Raw genomic sequence first — 20,406 nt, 5'->3', positions numbered from 1 at the left:
CAGGGGTATCACATAGACTTTATGAACGCAGCGTAGCTCTCGTAACACGTATATCCTTGATAGAAAGACCTGTATCCGGCAATCCGGACTTCCGGCCCTCGTGCGTGTTTGCATTCCCCATTTTATAGATTCAAATTTAAAATTTCTGAAACCTTTTCTTATAAATATAGCATATACTGCAAACTATTTAGGATTGTTAAAAAAAAGATTAGAATATTGAAATGTAATAAGTCATCAAATGAACAAAAACCTTAAAAAGAAACAGAATTCTAAATATATAGAAAATGTCATAATTTTTTCCGAGGTTGTGGTGGTCTGGTTAAATAACTGAATAAAAATGACTATATTTAATTTTACAATTTTATTTTGAAGCCACAGAAAATTTATTTCCTAATATTGAAAACTTCCGCCGAGATAACAAATTATTTAGGTTCAATATCTATAGGATTACTTTAGTTTAAAAATAAGAAATATAAAATAAGATAAGAATAAGAAAACACTCCCAAATAAAATTTCTTCAGGAGTCTCTGGATAATACTTAATTTAAAAAAAATCATCAATTATCCTATAAATACTATTAAAAATACTAAGATTTAAAATACTGTAAATCAAGCTTCTTTAGGAAACAAAGACCATTAACCTCAAGAAAGGTACACACTGCGATAAAAGGAACCCGTGCTTGTGGTGAGAGAAATCTAAAATTGATTATCTGAACAGGAATCCAAAAAATAAGACCAAGAATCAATGTTGGGATAATTTTCAATCTAAGTTCCTCCATAGACTTGTCGGCAGGTATTCCCTAAAGGAAGTTGATGAGAAGATAAAACATTGCAACAAGAGGAACCTCGAGGACAGTTGAATCCAAAAAAACCTATGAAAAAATGTCAAGATCTAAAAGCACGAAAAAAATATGAAAGATCAAGGAATTGAGAAAAAACTAGAAGCTATAGCACATAACATATTTTTAAAAATATAAAAAATGATATTCTAAACATTATAGACATAGTGTAAGGGGGGAAGGGACATATTACTCTTTTGGAAACTTTAACAGTGTTCTGAACTGAACATATTTTAGTACAAATTAAAAAAATTATCAATCGAACTAAAACATCAAATTTTATATACCGTTTCCCATTCAAACTTAATTAGTACAAATGAACAAATCGCATTTAAAAAACTGCACAGTGTACATTTAGATGGAATTAAATTGTTTAAATTATCCCAATACAGTGTACAGTGTACAGTGTACAGTTTACATTTAGATGGAATTAAATTGTTTAAATTATCCCAATATGTCTGTCAACTGTTTTCTGTTAGGAAGGGATTCCTAGGTGACTCGTGAGCTATGTCATTAAGAAAAAATACGCCAATTTGAGAATAGTTGACTTATTGATAAAAAATCAGGTTTAATTGATATCATTTTTTCATTCAAAAACCTTCTCTTACCTTCTTAAGAACAGTCTTTAGTTGAACCCCTGGGTATACTTTATCTAGCCAACTATACCAGTAGAACAGTATAGGTGAAAACACTGTTCCGCCCACAGCAGTGTATCTAAAATACAGTAATTGTAGTCCGGAGGCAGTGTTAGGGTGGGGAAAAGAATTGTCGCAGGGGTTTATATTTTCAAAATTCCCTTCCCCATGAAGGAAATAATTTCGATGCTCAGGAGAAAATTTACCCAGTTCTGCGAATAAACCCCACGCAAACATAACTTACATTTTAAAATAGAAGGGTTATCAAGAGGAATATTTTCAAAATAAAATATCTCTAAATATTAAAATATTATTAAAATATCGCTAAATGTAGGGGTTGAATGAGAAGTGGGGGTTCGCACATTTTAAAAGAAACGCTAAATATTAAAAAGAAGAATTAAAAATGAACAAAGATTCGAGAACTTTATAAAAATTTAACCTTGCAACGGACAAAAAATCGAGTTTCTCAACTTTGAGTTTCTTCCATTTTGAAATTATCTTCTTTTCTAGAGTTTATTGTGATAATTCTGTCAGGCCCGTGAGTGAACCGTAAGTTACACAGAATGGTGCATAAAGGATGCGTCCTATTCAGTTCCCGAGCTTGGACCCAGGCCTTGCGGAATACTTCCCGCAGCATTATCATCTGTAACAGCTTTTTCATTGCCAAACTCCGAAAGCAGTTATATAAAAATATTTGAACAGATGGGAAAGAATTCTGTTGAAGAGGTGATAATCTCGGCTACTGGAGAAAAGATGAGGATTAAGGATAAGCTGACCTGCTCCTCCTCAAATATTATATACATGATTACATGTAGGAGAGGAGGCCGAGTTTGTCCTTCCCATCCTCAATATATAGGAGAGACAGGGAAGGAGGCTAAAGAAAGGCTGAGGGGTCACAGAGGCACCATTACACAGCTAGGACAAGAAAATACCCAGGCCCCTGTAGGTGTACACTTTCGTGCCCCTGGCCACTCATATGCAGATTTATCCTTCATTCCCATAGAGAAGATCAGGTCCAGGGATAGCATGGTCAGGAAGGTCAGGGAGTCGTACTACATCCAGAAATTTGACTCAGTGAGGTCAGGACTGAACAAGAAAACATAATGCTAATTGCAATCTTTTTTAAAAAATAAATTTTGTTTGTTTTAAACTGTATGTATATGTATTACCAACAGTACCTTATAGTGTTGATCGAATTCATGTATTTGACCGTTTTGTCGACGAATTCTAACCCCTTCAACACTCCCCCCCCTTCCCCCACTGCATACGCCCATAAACTAGTCAATCCTTTCCCAGTCATTCAATACTCTTCAAAAGAGTAAGGTACGGTTTTCTAATTTTTCTTTTAAGTTTTATGTGTTCTGACATTATTCATTTTGAAAAATTCCATTTTAAATAAAAAAGATTTTTATTTTTGTTCTCTTCTGTATTTATTATAGTTGCTGTGTTTGTATTTTTTATTTTTATTTTTTGCTTATATCTGTTATATTATAGGACTAACTCCTGATGATGCCAAAGTTTTTGGCGAAATATATTGAGAAGAAAATGATATAATTCTAGTGCTAGAGAGTAGGGTTGGGATTTGTTTAAAAACGATCTAAAAATATTTGACAAATCCATACAAGAAATTTTTAAAAAGTTTAGATATCCTTCCAACCATATTTTTTCTTCTGTAAAGCCGTTTGTTATTGACTGGAACTATGCGGTCAAGTTGCTCAATATTTGTTTTCAAGTTTATCGAGATGAGAATAGTTCTCTGGTCAGATCCAAGAAATTCTCACCGCCTCCAGGAACACCTATCGGCGGTTGCCAAACTTAAATCTGGAGTAGTTCCATGGCGTAATGTTGAAAGTCCTTTAAGATTTAGAAACACAATCTAAAACAAAGCAACAATAATAACTATTTATTAAATTATTAATAATTATTAATTATATATATACTTTGCTTGGAAACAAATAAGTAATGCGCAGAAAAATGTTAAAATAGTTGGTTACCTTATTTTAGCAAACAAAATACATCAGGGATCCGTTCCTTTGTATTGTATCCCCACCAAGGAGATTTACTGTTAAAATCCCCTGAACAAAATAAATTAACATTTTATATTTAAGCCTGGGAGAAATACTATCAAAGAGGAATAAAATTACTCATTATATCTGCCTAAGATGCCAAGTTTCACAACGTAGAAGTTGTGACTTCATGTAAAAACAAATCTTTTTATGTTTCCAAATAGTATCAACAATCGTATAGTTTTTAATGATTTTAATCCGGAAAATGCCCCAAGTTCACTACATGTTCCAAAACGGGTCTTATGCCCAAAGTGAAAATTTGCTTCGAAAAAAAGTGAAATAATAATTTTCAGTAAAAAAATATATTCATTTCTAGTGGACAAATGTTCAATCCTTTGGTATAAAAATGTAGCCGTGACTATTTTATATTAGTATGCGGATGGGTTCTGAAAAATCTTTTTAGACTTAAAAATTGAAACACCAAAGTCCAAAACTGAAAAACGAAAAGTTATAGATTAAATTTAAAGTTTCAGCGTAAATTGACTGCACATCTAGCTTTCAAAGCAGCAACAGCTGGCTCTGGCTCGTATATCCCCCGTATACACCCCTGAACACAAATAAAAAAGAAATAAACGAAATAAACAAGAAACATTGAAGGCCTGCATTAATCTTTAAAGCTTTATTAGCCTGGAGAATGGAGGTTTTTAGCTTGCTGGATCCAGATATTGCTACTAGCAGCTTTAAAGCTTTATAACCTGGAGAATGGAGGTTTTTAGCTTGCTGGATCCAGATTTTGCTACTAGCAGCTTTAAAGCTTTATAACCTGGAGAATGGAGGTTTTTAGCTAGCTGGATCCAGATTTTGCTACTAGCAGCTTTAAAGCTTTTTTATAACCTGGAGAATGGAGGTTTTTAGCTTGCTGGATCCAGATTTTGCTACTAGCAGCTTTAAATCTACTCCTTAATAACAAGTCTGGTTAGCTGTTATTAAGTATCCGAACTCATCAGACAGACCTTAATTCTTTCGATTGAATCTGGTTCTATGTGTAAACATCAAGGGAGCTCAGAATGGTCAGGTTCTTATGCAACTCTCTCCAGTTTCTTGTGGCTGAACAGAACCCTATGTGTAATCACATGGCAGTACACCCTACTTGAAAAAAAGAAGAGAATTATAGTGCAGAGTAGAAGGGGTTTCGCTCCCTATCTCTTGCCCTTCCCTCTTGCCAGAAACACGGAAAATGGAAACATAGAAAGTAAATCCTGATGGGTTGTGCATAATGCACTATGATACCGATTTATACTCTGCCGGCTGCAAGGGAAAGATTGCTGTAGACGAGGCCATAATCTAAAGCACTGTTTCCCAGATGAACTTACAAGAATCAAGAATTCTTTTGTCGAAAATATCCACTCCCAGCCTAACCTTTCTTATCCCATTTGTCATTTTTAAGGCGGAATTCTGACAATGGAAATCCTCAGAATTTTCAAACCCCGCTTAGTGACTTTTATCTTTCCAACCTGTAAGAATATTGAGGAAATTGTGTTTGAGGCTAACCTTCAACAGTTGTTGAATCACATTATTAAAAATTGTAAATACATCTGATATCTACTCACAAACAGTAACTTTCTATCATACTTAATTTGATATTGCTGGCGCCGGGATATCAAATCAAGACATCAATAGTATGAATCAGAAATATGTGTCAAAATTCATTTTCCCTTGTCTACAACAGACTAGAATGCGTAGATCTAAAAGAGAAGAACAGAAAACAGATGTATGATCAGATAAAAACAAGATAAACAATCGGAGAAATAAATTCACTACTCTTTTTAAATTTTGTTTTAAAAAATTGTTAAATTTTTTTTTTTTTCAGAGTAAATGCTGTTTAAGCTTTATCTTGAAACTTGCGCATTCTTTAGTTTTAGGCTCTTAACTTTAAAAAAAAAACTTTGTTGCTTTGGCCAAACCTACTATTTTGACTACTATTTTTAAGGAGACACTCTTTAAAATTCTGTTTATAAAGTTCAAATAAAAAATCTGCAATGCATACTCCCGTTTGAATGTTTTACCTTGAACAGTACATATCTCGTCTACTAATCTTTTCAGTCTTGTAGAATCAGCTCCATCCATACTCCAAATATTGAAGATGTTCTCTATCTCATCAATCCATCTCAGCAAAGTTGTACTTGATACTCTCAATGACATCTTATCATTCATAGTTAAATGCTTGAGCACAACGATCAGATCATACTCCACCATGCGCTCCAAGCTAGACAACCTGTTCTCCATTCCCTCAGAGATATAATACTATGATTTAAATAAAAATCACTAAATAGATATTTAATTTTAGTCGAGGAATACAAGAGAAAATACTCGATGTATTAACAGTTATCAATCTTCAATCTGTTTAGTGTCCCCTGCTATGATGCTCAGTGTCTCCATGAGCCCTGAATCAGTCAGCTGTTTACACAATAACAGTTTAAAGTTCTCCAACATAGGAATTGAATCCAACTCCTGGTATACTTGTCCAGGATACACATCCAACTCCGAGTTTACTCCCGGATAAATCCACCTTCTCGTGTTTGTGTACATTGTATGTAAGGCAAGCAAGACTAATCCGGGTCCCGACAATAACAAATTTTGCTAATTCGGGTTCCACTTACCTCTGCCCCTTTAGTAAAAGTAAATTCAACCTATATGAAGTATAAAGTCTAACCACTGTGGGACATTTTCCACTCTAAGTTTCAGTTTTGTTCGTGTGGAAAATATCCCCCAGTTGAACCTGGCTAGAACTATCACTAGAATAGAATACAATATAACAGAAACTACAAAAAAAAAGGTTTCAGAAGTAAGTCCCAAGAAACCAAAACGAGGAATTATTTTTTAAGTGATTTGAGGAAAATTTGACAATTTTCACCAAGTTTTTCCCCAGAAACATTTTTTCGGGACTTTCTCAAAGGATTTGGATCTGATTTAAAAGTACTGGATAAGATAGAACCTGCTTTCTGTGAAATCAAGGTCGTAAACATCCTTCTTCTGTGTACTCAGTTGCCTAGGAGGAGTTGAACAATCCTTCCTTGGAGTAGAATAATCCTTGGTTTGGGAACCATCCTTCCTTGGAGTAGAATAATCCTTGGTTTGGGAACCATCCTTCCTTGGAGTAGAACAATCCTTGGTTTGGGAACCATCCTTCCTTGGAGTAGAATATTCCTTGGTTTGGGAACCATTTAGACGTACTGAATATCTCCAGGTTTAGATTATACCTAATTAATATCTCCAAGTTCAGATTATCGACCTGCTAAATATCTCCAGGTTAAATTAGATTTGCTAAATGGAATATGAAATTGAAGATATATCTTGTTCTTATCCCGTCCCATCCTAATCCTACTCGAGTGAACTTGGCGTCCTTCATCCTCTTCTCAGCATTTAAATCTCCATTACATTCCATTACATTCATTCTAATAATCTGAAGTAAACACAGTTTTATCATAATGAAAATGGCTAAAAAATCACAAAAGCGGAAGAGAAAAATTATTATTAGAATTTATATAATTTAATTAAAACAGAAGATAAATCCGTAGATTTATAAGAATACACTGAACAGGTTCAGAAGAGATGGATATTTTATACAAATATTAAAGGCAATTTTGTCAGAATATTACTTAACCATCATTTTTAATTTAGCAAAAATTTCAAAAGTATGATGAGATTAAGATGTTAAATTAATAATTTTTAGTGAATTTTCAAAATATAGGTCTGATAGGTAATATATATCTAAAACATTATGTCAAAATTAGCACAATACATTTACAATTAAATCATATTTCCCAAATTCTTTAAAGAATGTTATGTAACGAAACAATCAGGTTTAAATAAGTCCATATAGTGGATACTTTATCTAATCAGGAGAACTAAATTCAATTAGTAATCTTAACTTGATTTAGGAACATTTAAAAAAGATAGAATTAGGGATTAGGGATTAATTAGAGAATCTCAATAGATTAAGGGGATCTGGATATAATAAGGGATCATGGATAGAATAAGGGGATCTGGATATAATAAGAGGATCTGGATAGAATAAGGCATCATGGTAAGAATAAGGGATCTGGATAGAAAAAGTAGAACTGGATAGAAAAAGGGATTTGAAGAGAATAAAGGATCTTAGATAGAATAAGGGGATGTGGAAAGAATAAGGGGTCTGGAAAGAATAAGGGGGTCTGGAAAGAATAAGGGGATCTGGAAAGAATAAGGGATCTGGATAGAATAAGGGGTCTAAACAGAATAAGGGATCAGGATAGAATAAGGGATCATGTAAAGAGGAAGGGGATAATGTAAAGGAAAGTGGATCTAGAATTCTACTCCTCTGTACATCTATTCTAATTCACTCTCATCCGTTGTCCAGCCTAGAGCCACAGTTGTTTATTTAAGATACAGTGAGAACCAGAAGACTATGGAATAGGATGACGACTTTTAAGCAATAAAAAGTATATTTGGTATTGTTCAAAGCAAATAGTTTTACTAGTAACTTCTCTTATCACTTAATAACTAAAATGAGTCTGTTTACACTGTACAATTGGAGTGTCTCAGGTTCAATTGACTATTTAAAGTCATAACTTGAGTCTAAAAGTCGTCTTCTTATTCCAGAGTTTTGTAGTAAACATCTTCCGCTAACATTTGTTAATATGGTGTCCGGAATTCTTGGTTGAAAAAATAAAGACATCAAAAAATTAGAGTTTGTTGCAATCTATGAACAGTGAACCCCCAAAAAAACTGTGGAAAGGGAAGACGACTGTGATTCCAGTTATGGTTTTAGAAGTCCATTGAACATGAAACACCGCAATCATTTAATAACTTTATTTTCAAGTTAATTTTATCCCATACGCATAATATTTCTTTAGTCTCGAGCTTTATGTGTCTCATTGTACATATTCCATTTATAAAGACTACAGAAAGTTTGACCTCATTAAATAATAAAAAAAACTGTGTCCTGAAATCTTGTTAGCCTTGGAGGTCATGTCAGTAGTCGGACCAGTCTAATATAATAAGATAAGATTAGTCAGGTTCAATCAGTCGCTCAACTACCTTTATCTGGTTCAAATCTTGAATTACCGATTAGAATTACTAATCTAGGGTTTGAACCGGTGGTAGGTAATTCAGCGACCTCTCCGATTTATTCAATTCGGTCCTAAAGAGCGTTGAGATTCATTTCCATCTCAATAGTTAACTTTAAAACTTTGAATACAACAATTTCATTAGTTCCATATGAGAAGGATTCACCGAATAAATTTATTTTATATTTTTATTGTGACACCTTTTAGGGGCAGGTTGGTTAAAACAGACTTTGGTTAAACATTTTTATAGTGACGTTTCATTAATAGATTGGTTAACAAACTCTACCCTTTAAAACTTACGACTGATGGCAATGAATAAATGGTTTACTCTATAAATTAAATTTCAAATTGTGATTTAGCTGCAGAGTTAAATGAATTTGTAAGAATTAAATACTTTTAAAAATAGAAAATTACCATTGCAAGTTGGTTCTGCAATTGTATATTTAAATGGGTCTTCTCATTTCATTTCAAGGAGAATTCTAATGAATTTAAAAAAATGTATTCCTGTATAAATGAATTGAGCCTTTGCCACAAGCTCAAATTTTCCAATCCCGTTTCTTGACAACCTGATGGTGTAAACCTTTGTTTGCAAATATATTAGGGTAAAAATCAGATTTTGTGGCAAAAACTTCGTTCCTTTACCTTCTTATCATCCCCACTTCCTTCATGGGTTTCCATGTAGTTCACTTTCCTAAAAAGAAGTAAGTGTTTAGGATCAGTGCTTAGGATCAGTGTTTAGGATCAGTGCTTAAGATCAGCAATTAGGATCAGCGCTTAGGATCAGTGTTTAGGATCAGTACTTAAGATCAGCAATTAGGATCAGTGCTTAAGATCAGCAATTAGGATCAGTGCTTAGGATCAGTGTTTAGGATCAGTTCTTAGGATCAGTGTTTAGGATCAGTGCTTAAGATCAGTGCTTAGGATCAGTGCTTAGAATCAGAGCTTAGGATCAGTGCTTAGGATCAGCGCTTAGGATCAGTGCTTAGGATCAGTGCTTAGGATCAGTGTTTAGGATCAATTCTTAGGATCAGTGTTAAGGATCAGTGCTTAAGATCAGCGCTTAGGATCAGCAATTTGGATCAGCGCATAGGATCAGTGCTTAAGATCAACGCTTAGGATCAGTGCTTAAGAACAGCGCTTAGGATAAGTGCTTAGAATCAGCGCTAAGGATCAGCGCTTAGGATCAGCACTTGGATCAGTGCTTAGGATCAGTGCTTAAGATCAGTGCTCAGGATCAGCGCTAAGGATCAGTGCTTAGATTCAGCGCTTAGGATCAGTGCTTAGGATCAGTGTTTAGGATCAGTGCTTAGGATCAGCGCTTAGGATCAGCGCTTAGGATCAGTGCTTAGGATCAGCGCTTAGGATCAGTGCTCAGGATAAGTGCTTAGGATCAGTTCTTAGGATCAGTGTTTAGGATCAGTGCTTAGAACCAATGCTTAGGATCAGTTCTTAGGATCAGTGCTTAGAACCAGTGCTTAGGATCAGTTCTTAGGATCAGTGCTTAGGATCAGTGCTTAGAACCAATGCTCAGGATCAGTGTTTAGGATCAGTGCTTAAGATCAGCAATTAGGATCAGCGCTTAGGATCAGCGCTTATAATCAGCGCTTTGGATCAGTGCTTAGAATCAGGGCTTAGGATCAGCGCTTAGGACCAGTGCTTAGGATCAGTGCTTAGGTTAAGTGCTTAGGATCAGTGCTTAGGATCAGTGCTTAAGATCAGTGCTTAGGATCAGCGCTTAGGACCAGTGCTTAGGATCAGCGCTTCTTGGGTACGGATCCCGACTCTTACCGTTCTTTGGCTTGCAAAAGTGTTAAAGCTTCTTAGGTCCAGGTTTAGACGTATACTTACAATTATACGTTTAGACTTGAAAAGCTCAATGGGTCCGTATCCAGACTTTTAGTTTCTTGGATCAATATATTAGACTTAGTTCCTTGGATCCATATACCAGACTTTTATAGTTCCCTGGATCCGTATACCAGACTTTTATACTTCCTTGGATCCGTATACCAAACTTTTATAGTTCCTTAGATCAGTATACCAAAGTTTTAAAGTTCCTTGGATCCGTATACCAGACTTTTTATAGTTCCTTGGATCCGTATACTAGACTTTGAAAGTTCTTTGGATCCATATACCAGACTTTTATACTTCCTTGGATCTGTGTACCAGATTTTGAAAAATACAAAATAAATATTAAGACTACAACAATATTTTGTTATGACATGGTTTACCTGGTTGCTCCACCTCCTAGCCTTGTTAAAGGTGTTACGGATCTGGCATAAACTGGAGTTCGACGCATACCACTGGACAATAGAAATATATTAATAAATATTTGCTATTGAAGGGACTGCAAGTGTTATTTTCTTGCAAAAATTGCAATGCCCGAGATACAATGCTGTCGGACTTCTTCTCATTAATATCAATAACGCGTATAATTGTGGAAAACTTTGTTTGTAAGCTGTTATAAGTTGTAAAAATATCAATATTCACTTTCCAGAGTTGGTAGAAAAGGTTTAAAGGTACCGTAGACATTGCCCTCTTTATATGGAGGGTCACTTGAATAATGCTTACAGTCTCTTTAAATGTTTATCTATATAATAAAACAAGACATTCGTATATATATATATATGTTGCGTATAGCCAAACGGCTGGAGCGATTGGGCTGAAATTTTTTGTGGACGCTAAAATTTTTGTCAACATTTTTTTCTTCTTTTTTACACGGGCAACGCCGAGCCCTTCATTTAGTATTCTATATCATGCGGAGTCAGATTCAAGAACATAACTTTTAAAAAATAGATGTAACTTTAATTCTATTCAAGTTTGAGAATTTCCTTCTTTAAAAGGAATTGAGTCTTTGCCACAAACTCAAATTTTCAAATCCCTATATTTTTGCAATCTGATAGTGTAACCCTTTGATATTTCAAACTTAGAATTTTTGATCTAACATAATTCAAAGTTTTAAATATCTAAGGTCTACAACAATGGGGTGTAAAGAAATAAGGATTAGAAAATCAGAGTTTGTGGCAAAGACTCAATTCCTTTACGGAACTTTCAAACTGTTTTATGTCTGATGTCACAATGTGATACACAGAATCTAGATATAGGAGTATCTACCAAAATATAATACCTAGGGTCGGAGTATCTACCAAAATATAATACCTAGGGTCGGAGTATCTACCAAAATATAATACCTAGGGTCGGAGTCTCTACCAAAATATAATACCTAGGGTCGGAGTATCTACCAAAATATAATACCTAGGGTCGGAGTATCTACCAAAATATATTACCTCGGGTCGGAGTCTCTACCAAAATATAATACCTGGGGTCGGAGTATCTACCAAAATATAATACCTAGGGTCGGAGTATCTACCAAAATATAATACCTAGGGTTGGAGTATCTACCAAAATATAATACTTAGGGTTGGAGTATCTACAAAAATATAATACCTAGGGTCGGAGTATCTACCAAAACATAATACCTAGGGTCGGAGTATCTACCAAAATATAATACCTGGGGTCGGAGTATCTACAAAAATATAATACCTAGGGTCGGGGTATCTACCAAAATATAATACCTAGGGTCGGAGTATCTACCAAAATATATTACCTCGGGTCGGAGTATCTACCAAAATATAATACCTGGGGTCGGAGTATCTACCAAAATATAATACCTAGGGTCGGAGTATCTACCAAAATATAATACCTAGGGTCGGAGTATCTACCAAAATATAATACCTAGGGTCGGAGTATCTACCAAAATATAATACCTAGGGTCGGAGTATCTACCAAGATTAGAAATCCTTGTAGTCGGAGTAGTCAAACTCTGTACTCTAGGCTGACTCCTTGAAACCAAGTCCTAGGCCCAGGTGTTCATCTAGAGATCTTGTGGCACTTGTGGCAAGTGTATTATGTAAAGAGTAAGACTTAACTTTGTGGATCATTTTAATCATGTTCTAAGATACTATTTGTGGCAGGTTATGTGTCCAAGGACAAGGCACCAATTGTGGCATATTTTAAGCGTCTAAATGTGTGATGAGTGTACTTTTAAGTACACTGTACAGTGCAAACAGTAATCTGTACAATGTTCACCCAGTTAAATCCTAGATGAACACCTTCCTTAGTTTCAGTTTTTTTCGTGTGGAAAATATCCCCCAGTTGAACCGGACTAGAACTATCACTAGAATAGAATACAATATAACAGTTACTACCAAAAAAAAGTTTCAGAAGTAAGTCCCAAGAAACCAAAACGAGGAATTATTTTCTAAGTGATATTTTGAGGAAAATTAGACAATTTTCGCCAATTTTTTCCCAAGAAACATTTTTTCGTGACTTTCTTAGAGGATTTAGATCTGGATAAGATAGAACCTGCTTTCTGTGAAATCAAGGTCGTAAACATCCTTCTTCTTTGTACTCAGTTGCCTAGGAGGAGTTGAACAATCCTTCCTAGGAGTAGAATAATCCTTCGTTTGAGGACCATCCTTCCTTGGAGTAGAATAATTTTTGGTTTGGGAACCATCCTTCCTTGGAGTAGAATAATCCTTGGTTTGGGAACCATCCTTCCTTGGAGTAGAACAATCCTTGGTTTGGGAACCATCCTTCCTTAGAGTAGAATAATCCTTGGTTTGGGAACCATCCTTCCTCGGATTAGAATAATCCTTGGTTTGGGAAAGGTTTCTGGTTTGGGCGTATGGCGACTCCTTTCTCTGGATTGTAAGATTCTCCAACTGTAATGTAAACATACAGGGTTACCCACAAAAGAATGAGACTTTTATGAAGGACGACTTGAAAAACTTTTAATCCAACGAATTAAAAGATTTAATTTGATTTTCTGTAACGATTTAAGTCTATTGAAGATGTATTTGATAATTTTGTAAAGAATGAAAACAAGTTTAAAATAAATTCTGTACAATCGACTGTTAATTCTCTCTTAGAGGATAAGGGTTTTTAAAAGAAAGGCAAACTGTATTTTTTCTTAATTCTAACCTTAGCCATGAGGATTTCAGTTTCCTTCAAGATTTGGTTTACAACGGAACCCTTGCTCTGAGTGTTCTCATTGATTGATTTTATCTCTTCAGCCTTCTCCTTGAGCATAGTTTCCTTATCTTTTATCTTCTCCGTGAGGTCGGATATCTCAACCTCTAGCTGCTCTTTGTTCTAGAAATATACAGTACAGTAGGCATATATACTAATACAGGGCTGACAACAAACTATTACTGCTTTCTAATCAGCTTATATAAAAAAGACACAAAAGTGACAAAAAATGTAATGTCATTAAATTTCATGGGCCATGAAGAATTAGCGATACGTTTATTGGTATAAATTGTGTTTGGTTTCCGTCTGTATAATTGCAGCTAGATAGATTTGAACCACTAAGAAGTATGAATCTTGATTTTAAAGAAGAAAATGAGTTCTTGCCACAAACTTTAATTTTTAAATCCTTATATTTGTGCAACCCGATGTCGTGGACATTTCATATTTCATGCATTGTTCTATTAGATCAAGAAGTTAAAGTTTTAAATATCAAATGTTTCCACCATTAGGTTTCAAAGAAAATTTTGTTTGTGGCAAAAACTAAATATAAATAAATTTTATTTCTGAACTCGGGATCACCTTTCTGCTAACTTCTTCCTTCTGACGAATAGATATCATTATCCTGGCTCTCTCCTCTCTATCCTCCTCCTCAACTCTACTCAACTCCTCCCTCTTCTCCAGTTCAACCTTCTCGTTCTCCTTTATCTTCTCCTGTAGTTCTCCAACCACAGTATCCAGCTGGGAAGTTTCAACCTCAACCTTCTCCAACCTCTTCCTTAACTCCTTCTGGGATTCACGTTGTTGTAATAAACTTTGAGTTTTCTGTTCTGCAATTTTTTTCTCCTGGAATGCGTCCTGGATACTAGTCTCCAGGTAGATCAAGTCCTCTGTATATTTCTCCAGTTGGATTCGAACCTTCACCTCTCTTCTCTCCTCAGCAACCATAGTTTCCGTATTCTTTTTCTTCAACTCCTCTAGCTTTCTAGATTTCTTTTGAACCTCTTGTATTCTTCTTTGGTTTTCTAAAACCAAACTTCTCTTCCTCTTTAGTTCCTCCGTTAGTGTGAATAAAATACCCTGCATGGAGTGAACCCGTCCGCTCTCTGCAGTTCTATACTTAGATCGGTTCTTCACAAAATCTTTCAATCCTTGGATCTCATCTGATTTTTGTTTCAGAGCTGTTTCTCCGTCACTCCTAATCTTAGCTAACCTTTCTCTTAGCAGCTCATTCTTCTTCATTGTTTCCGTCCTACTTTGAACCATGATCTTCATTTCCTTCTCCACTTTGTTCCTCTCCTTATTCACTGCCTCCAGTTTCTCATCTATCACAGCAATATCAGATTGCAGGAGAAGGTTGGTCTCTCTGGCCTTCTTTATCCTAGAAACATAACTAGCAATTTCTGCCTCACGTTCAGAGGATCTCTCCAACTCCTGTCTTATTCCATCCTCCATGGCCTAAAAAGCAAATGAAAGAGATTGTTTCCGTTTTAAGAATGAACTCTTAAAATAAAGAGAGACATTAATAATTCCCCCATGGCACCATCTTAACCCAATTTATCTGGGACATGGAGATATTTAAAACCTATAACATGAAAATACGACTCCTTAGAGATTTCTACATCACACAGAATGTAAAAAAATTCAAATTTTAGTAGTTACTGATTTAAACAATTTAGATTGAAGCTGTGGCTTAGTTGGTGGACAATCCCTTGACATGAAACCTTAACTACATCCTTGTCCGTTTCGGATTTTCTTCCCCTCAAATTTTGATATCTCATTCAAAATCCGTCAAAAATAGCGTTAGAGATTTGAAAAGCTTATATATCAAAAACAGTAAAACAAAAAACGGGTGAAAATGTGGTTTAAATATAAAACTCACTCACTCGACTTTTATTCAGGATCCCAATAGTTTAACGTGCTTATATTGATGGGCAACTTTTTGAGACCCGTTTTTAAACATTCAAAGTGTTCAGGCTTTTTAAAGGATTCACAACAATCTGAGATGCAACTTCTATTTTTAAATTGCATCCTAGACAAGGATGCTTTTATTTCACAAAGCAAACATCAAAGATATTAACCAAACGATTTTTCAAAACGAAAAACAAAACGATTTTCTAATCGTATGAAAAATCGTTTAGGATAAGATCTTTATTCAGAGTAAAAAAATTACTGTTTGCAATAAAAGCAAACTTGTCTAGCACACAATTTTGAAATAGGATTTGCATCTCAGATCCTCGTGAAGCCTTAAAAAGCCTAAAAACTTTGAATGTTTAAAAAACGTGCCTAAAAACGACTCCCAAGTAAGATATAAATACATGAACTCAGAATTCTCCATGTCTAAGAGCATATCTGGGGTTTACCTGTTTTCCTTTCTTTAACTCATCTTCAGCCTGGGTTTCGTAAGTTTCGTAAGTTTCGCGGGTTTCATAAATCTGTTTTTCTAGATCCAGAACTCTGGTGTTCAGCTCCAGCTTCTCCTTCCTAACCCTGCTCAGGTTCCGGACCTGGTTCTTCAGATCCTTGTTCCTGAACAATATCGGAGAATTAATGTTAACCCTCCATTTTTGGAGTGACATATTTGATTCACAATGATACCATTGGAACCTGTGAATAAGATATCTCCGTTCTTAACTCTGAAAATTGATTATTTTCAATTTATAGTTTCTCTATAAAAGTCATGACTTGCGTTACAGAAATGATGGGAAAAATATCAAGATTAAGCACTATTTAGAAAAGAAAAACAAATTGTAGAATCTGATGTTTCTCACCTTTCTTCGGAAGCTGAGAGCTCCGAGTTTGCAATCTTATATTCTTCCTTCAGTTTTTCCAACTCCGCCATCTTCACCTGCAGAAGGTTGTTGTCCTCCCTCACCTCCTCAACATCCTTCAACAACATCTTGGACTTTGTCGACAAGAAGTTGTTCAGATTAATCAAATCTTCGTTGGATTTTATTAAACCCGCCTTTTCCTGGGTTAGTTGATCAATACTAGAGAGGATATCCTGGATATCTAGTTTTTCACGAACATGAGAATTTTCAAGGTCGGATATTTCAGCATTAAGAGAACCTATATCAGACTTCAGCTCCTCAACCCTAATGGAGACAAGATTTAGTTCTTTTTCGGAGATGTCTTCACTATCCTTCTTCTTCTTGTTCTCCATGTTCAAAGCTTCCTTCAGCTTGATGATGATATTCTCTTTTCCGAATAGGATTTGAGACTTTTCCAGCAGATCCTGTCCGATCAGGTTCACTTTCTCCTCCAGGGTTTTAACCTTGTCATGAGTAAGGTTTAGTTTCTCCTTGAGCGCCCCGATCCGTCCCACCAAGGTTTCTGTAGATTTCTGTTTCTCCGTCTCCAAGAGATTAATCCTTGATCTAATCTCACCGATCTACAAAATAATTTTTAAAGAAATCTTATAGAGCATTATTTCTAGAGTTTGAATGTATATGAAAAAAGCACTTTGCTCATATCTTTATATTGTATATGTGTTTATAGCTATAGCAGGTTAAACGGCTGGACCAAATAGCTGACATTTTTTAGGGAGCCAGTGGTAACCCCCCCCCCCCAGTTGACATAGGTTAAAAATTTCAAATTTGTTATTAAACTTGCGCTGGCAACGCCGTGCACTTAAGAGGATGATAAATATGTGTTCTTTCTTCATGATTGCTTCCAGGTGAATTTTGAGATACCAATATTTCGATTGATTCATCATACTTCACATTTCCAAATTTTTATTCTAAATTCATTAGGATTTAACACGTAATTTTAATGATCTTTCACATTATTGATCAGATAAAGGTCTAAATGGTATTGTTGTATTTAAATTAAGATTTACATTCTATGACAGTCCCATTAAGGTTTAATTTTTTTTTACCTTTTCATCATGGTTATTATTGAGATTCTGAAACCTATAACTTAGATCAGTCAGACTATTCTCAACCAACCCCATCTCCTTCTGCTTGTTGGATCCGTCCACCTTACTCCTGTTGAGCTGGTTGGTGAACAGCTCCAGCTGAGCAGAGTGTACCTCGAGCTCCCCCCGAGTGTAGATAACTTGATGGTAGAGTTGATCCTTCTCCACCTCCAGGTTTATCAATCTTTCATTCAACTCCGCCTTCTCCCCCTCCAACTTAAGCAGCAGATCACGTTGACGTTCAGCCAATCCTGACCAATTATAGGTTAATCCTGATCAATTATAGGTTAATCCTGATCAATTATAAGTTAATCCTTATCAATTATAGGTTAATCCTGATCAATTATAGGTTATTTCTGATCAATTACAGGTTATTTCTGATCAAATACAGGTTATTTCTGATCAATTACAGGTTATTTCTGATCAATTATATGTTAATCCTGATCAATTATAGGTTAATCCTGATCAATTATAGGTTAATCCTGATCAATTATAGGTTAATCCTGATCAATTATAGGTTATTCCAGATACATTACATGTTAATTGCTTTATACTTGTACTGTTAATATAATCATCAATTTGTAATTGTAAACTCGTTCTGTATACAGATACATGTATTTTAGCAATAAACTTTATCTTATCTTAATCCTGAACAATTATAGGTTAATCCTGATCAATAATAGGTTAATCATGATCAAGTATAGGTTATTCCTTATCAATTATAGATTAATCCAGGTCAATTATAGGTTATTATTGATCATTTATAGATTATTCCTGATCAAATGTAGATTAATCCTGTTCAAATACGGTTAATACTGATCAAATAAGGGTTAGAACTGATCAAAAGTAGGTTAAAACTGATCAACCGTAGATTACTCCAAATTAATTATAGGTTAATATCGATCAAATACTTAAATAACTTAAACATTAAAACATTATTGTTAAGATACAGGGTGTCCCACGAAACATGACAATAGTAAGACGACTTGAAAGTCGTCTTTGGTATTTGAATTTATTTGTGACATTTAGTCTTCTATCTACTTTAACATGTATGATTCTTGAAACAATTATCACATAATTCTCCTAGCCCTGGCTTTTCCAAAAAATGGTCTGCGTTTTTTGTGATTTCAATATTACCGGAGATATAAAGAGTTTGGTTCAGATTTCAATTTTGTTAAATAAATGCAAAATTGTCGAAATCTGAACGAAATTCTTCATATCTCGGGCAATATTGAAAGCACAAAAAAGGCAGACCACATTTTGGAAATGGCAGGACAAGGGAAATTTTGTGATTGTTATCTCTAGAAATTTACTTCTAAAATTAGGTTGACAAATAAACGCAGCAAATTATATCAAAAATCAAGACGACATTCAAGTCGTCCTGCATACTGTCATGTTTCGTGGGACACCCTGTAGTTTCAGTTTAATTCTGGTCAATTTTAGACCTGCAAACAAACGAATTTCTTACCCAATGTTAAATCTTATTATCGTTTAAGTGCTTTAAAAGATCAATCTAATTTGGTTTTCTGATTAGAATAACGTTCTTTTGTAGGATATAGATGACTTAGTAAAAGAACTGTTTTGAGTTCAAAGGAAACATGAATTTCAATAATATAATGATTAAATTCCATACAGTCGTCTCTTAAATATTTTTCTTCATGGGTAACAACTCTGTATATGAAACAAATATAAAACATAATCTTCTTTACCTTCTGTCATCTTCTGCTTTCTTTCATATTCTTCTTTCCTCATATCTGTCTCCATCTTCCATCTTAAATATACAGTTAATATCTCCTTCCATCTTCCATCTTAAATATACAGTTAATATTCTCCTACCCTCTTCCATCTTGAATATACAGTTAATATTCTCCTACTATCTTCCATCTTAAATATATAGTTAATATTCTCCTACCCTCTTCTATCTTAATTATACAGTTAATATTCTCCTATCATCTTCCATCTTAAATATACAGTTAATATTCTCCTACCATCTTCCATCTTAAATATACAGTTAATATTCTCCTACCATCTTCATCTTAAATATACAGTTAATATTCTCCTTCCATCTTCCATCTTAACTGTACAGTTAATATTCTCCTACCCTCTTCAGTCTTAAATATACAGTCAATATTCTCCTACCCTCTTCCATCTTAAATATACAGTCAAAATTCTCCTTCAATCTTCCATCTTAACTGTACAGTTAATATTCTCCTACTATCTTCCATCTTAAATATACAGTTAATATTCTCCTACCATCTTCCATCTTAAATATACAGTTAATATTCTCCTACCATCTTCCATCTTAAATATACAGTTAATATTCTCCTACCATCTTCTATCTTAAATATACAGTTAATATTCTCCTACCATCTTCCATCTTAAATATACAGTCAATATTCTCCTACCCTCTTCAGTCTTAAATATATATTTGATATTCTTCTAAAACACTAACAGAATTGTATTCGGAGTATACCTGAGTGTACTATATACTCAAGACAGTGTAAGAAGTACTACGCATTAGTAGTTTATAATCTACTTCTTTAAGTACCCTGCAGAGGTGTTCTTAAGCTGTGATAATGTGTACTATATACTCGGGACTAGTGTGTAGTGTGTACTATACTTTAGTAGTTTACAATCACTCCTTGAAAATACCTTTCAGATACGTACGCAGATATGTACTCTGAGTGTACTAGAGTGTACTATAGACTATTTACTTACAACTAGTGTACTTTGTACTGTACCTCAGTAACTTAACCGTCTCCTCCTGAATAGTACCCTGCAGAGAAGTACTGGGAATGTCCTCGGTACAATTTGGCAACATTTTAATTTTCTTCCTAGGAAAGGGGAAAAAAAGTCTAATACACAAAAAAACTTTTCA

The 20,406-nt window shown here is 34.7% G+C and overlaps 1 protein-coding gene and 1 long non-coding RNA gene across 5 annotated transcripts; both read right to left on the bottom strand.

The window, feature by feature from the left end:
- Positions 1-246: 246 nt before the first annotated feature.
- LOC111703490 (uncharacterized) lies at positions 247-2,118 on the bottom strand. Its single transcript, XR_002765622.1, has 3 exons — positions 1,913-2,118; positions 1,447-1,552; positions 247-871 (listed from the first exon to the last, which is right to left on the bottom strand). It is a non-coding gene; the product is annotated as an uncharacterized LOC111703490 (long non-coding RNA).
- Positions 2,119-4,396: 2,278 nt separating this feature from the next.
- LOC111703489 (golgin subfamily A member 4) lies at positions 4,397-20,361 on the bottom strand. 4 transcript variants are annotated; one of them, XM_023475436.1, is made up of 14 exons: positions 20,270-20,361; positions 19,238-19,299; positions 17,490-17,779; positions 16,384-17,003; positions 15,976-16,141; positions 14,195-15,070; positions 13,568-13,738; positions 12,950-13,308; positions 12,701-12,761; positions 12,352-12,440; positions 10,816-10,887; positions 9,230-9,278; positions 8,464-8,509; positions 7,011-7,879 (listed from the first exon to the last, which is right to left on the bottom strand). In XM_023475436.1, exons 1-14 carry the CDS (start codon positions 20,347-20,349, stop codon positions 7,848-7,850), a joined length of 2,973 nt encoding a protein of 990 aa, XP_023331204.1. In that variant the 5' UTR covers positions 20,350-20,361; the 3' UTR covers positions 7,011-7,847. The 4 variants fall into 4 exon arrangements, 2 of the variants coding, with proteins under 2 accessions (XP_023331205.1, XP_023331204.1); XR_002765620.1 differs by lacking the exons at positions 7,011-7,879; positions 8,464-8,509; positions 9,230-9,278; ... (1 more) ...; positions 12,352-12,440; positions 12,701-12,761 and adding exons at positions 4,397-4,628; positions 5,546-6,147; positions 6,475-6,661 and having other exon boundaries at positions 13,176-13,308; XR_002765621.1 differs by lacking the exons at positions 7,011-7,879; positions 8,464-8,509; positions 9,230-9,278; ... (1 more) ...; positions 12,352-12,440; positions 12,701-12,761 and adding exons at positions 4,397-4,625; positions 5,546-6,147; positions 6,475-6,661 and having other exon boundaries at positions 13,176-13,308.
- Positions 20,362-20,406: the final 45 nt, after the last annotated feature.

Source organism: Eurytemora carolleeae, unplaced genomic scaffold (assembly GCF_000591075.1).
Source record: "Eurytemora carolleeae unplaced genomic scaffold, Eaff_2.0 scaffold449, whole genome shotgun sequence".
In the NCBI taxonomy this organism is placed as follows: domain Eukaryota; kingdom Metazoa; phylum Arthropoda; class Copepoda; order Calanoida; family Temoridae; genus Eurytemora; species Eurytemora carolleeae.
The sequence above is the reverse complement of the archived record's forward strand: the minus strand, read 5'-3'. Positions and strand labels throughout refer to the sequence as shown.

What these genes read in the sequence shown, in the direction of transcription:
- LOC111703489 (XM_023475436.1), bottom strand. Translation starts at nt 20,349, where the DNA reads ATGTTGCCAAATTGTACCGAGGACATTCCCAGTACTTCTCTGCAGGGT. An exon ending in AAAGCAGAAGATGACAGAAG is followed by an intron (nt 17,780 to 19,237) that starts GTAAAGAAGATT and finishes ATAATTGGTCAG; the next exon opens with GATTGGCTGAACGTCAACGT. An exon ending in AGTTAAAGAAAGGAAAACAG is followed by an intron (nt 15,071 to 15,975) that starts GTAAACCCCAGA and finishes TTTGCTTTTTAG; the next exon opens with GCCATGGAGGATGGAATAAG.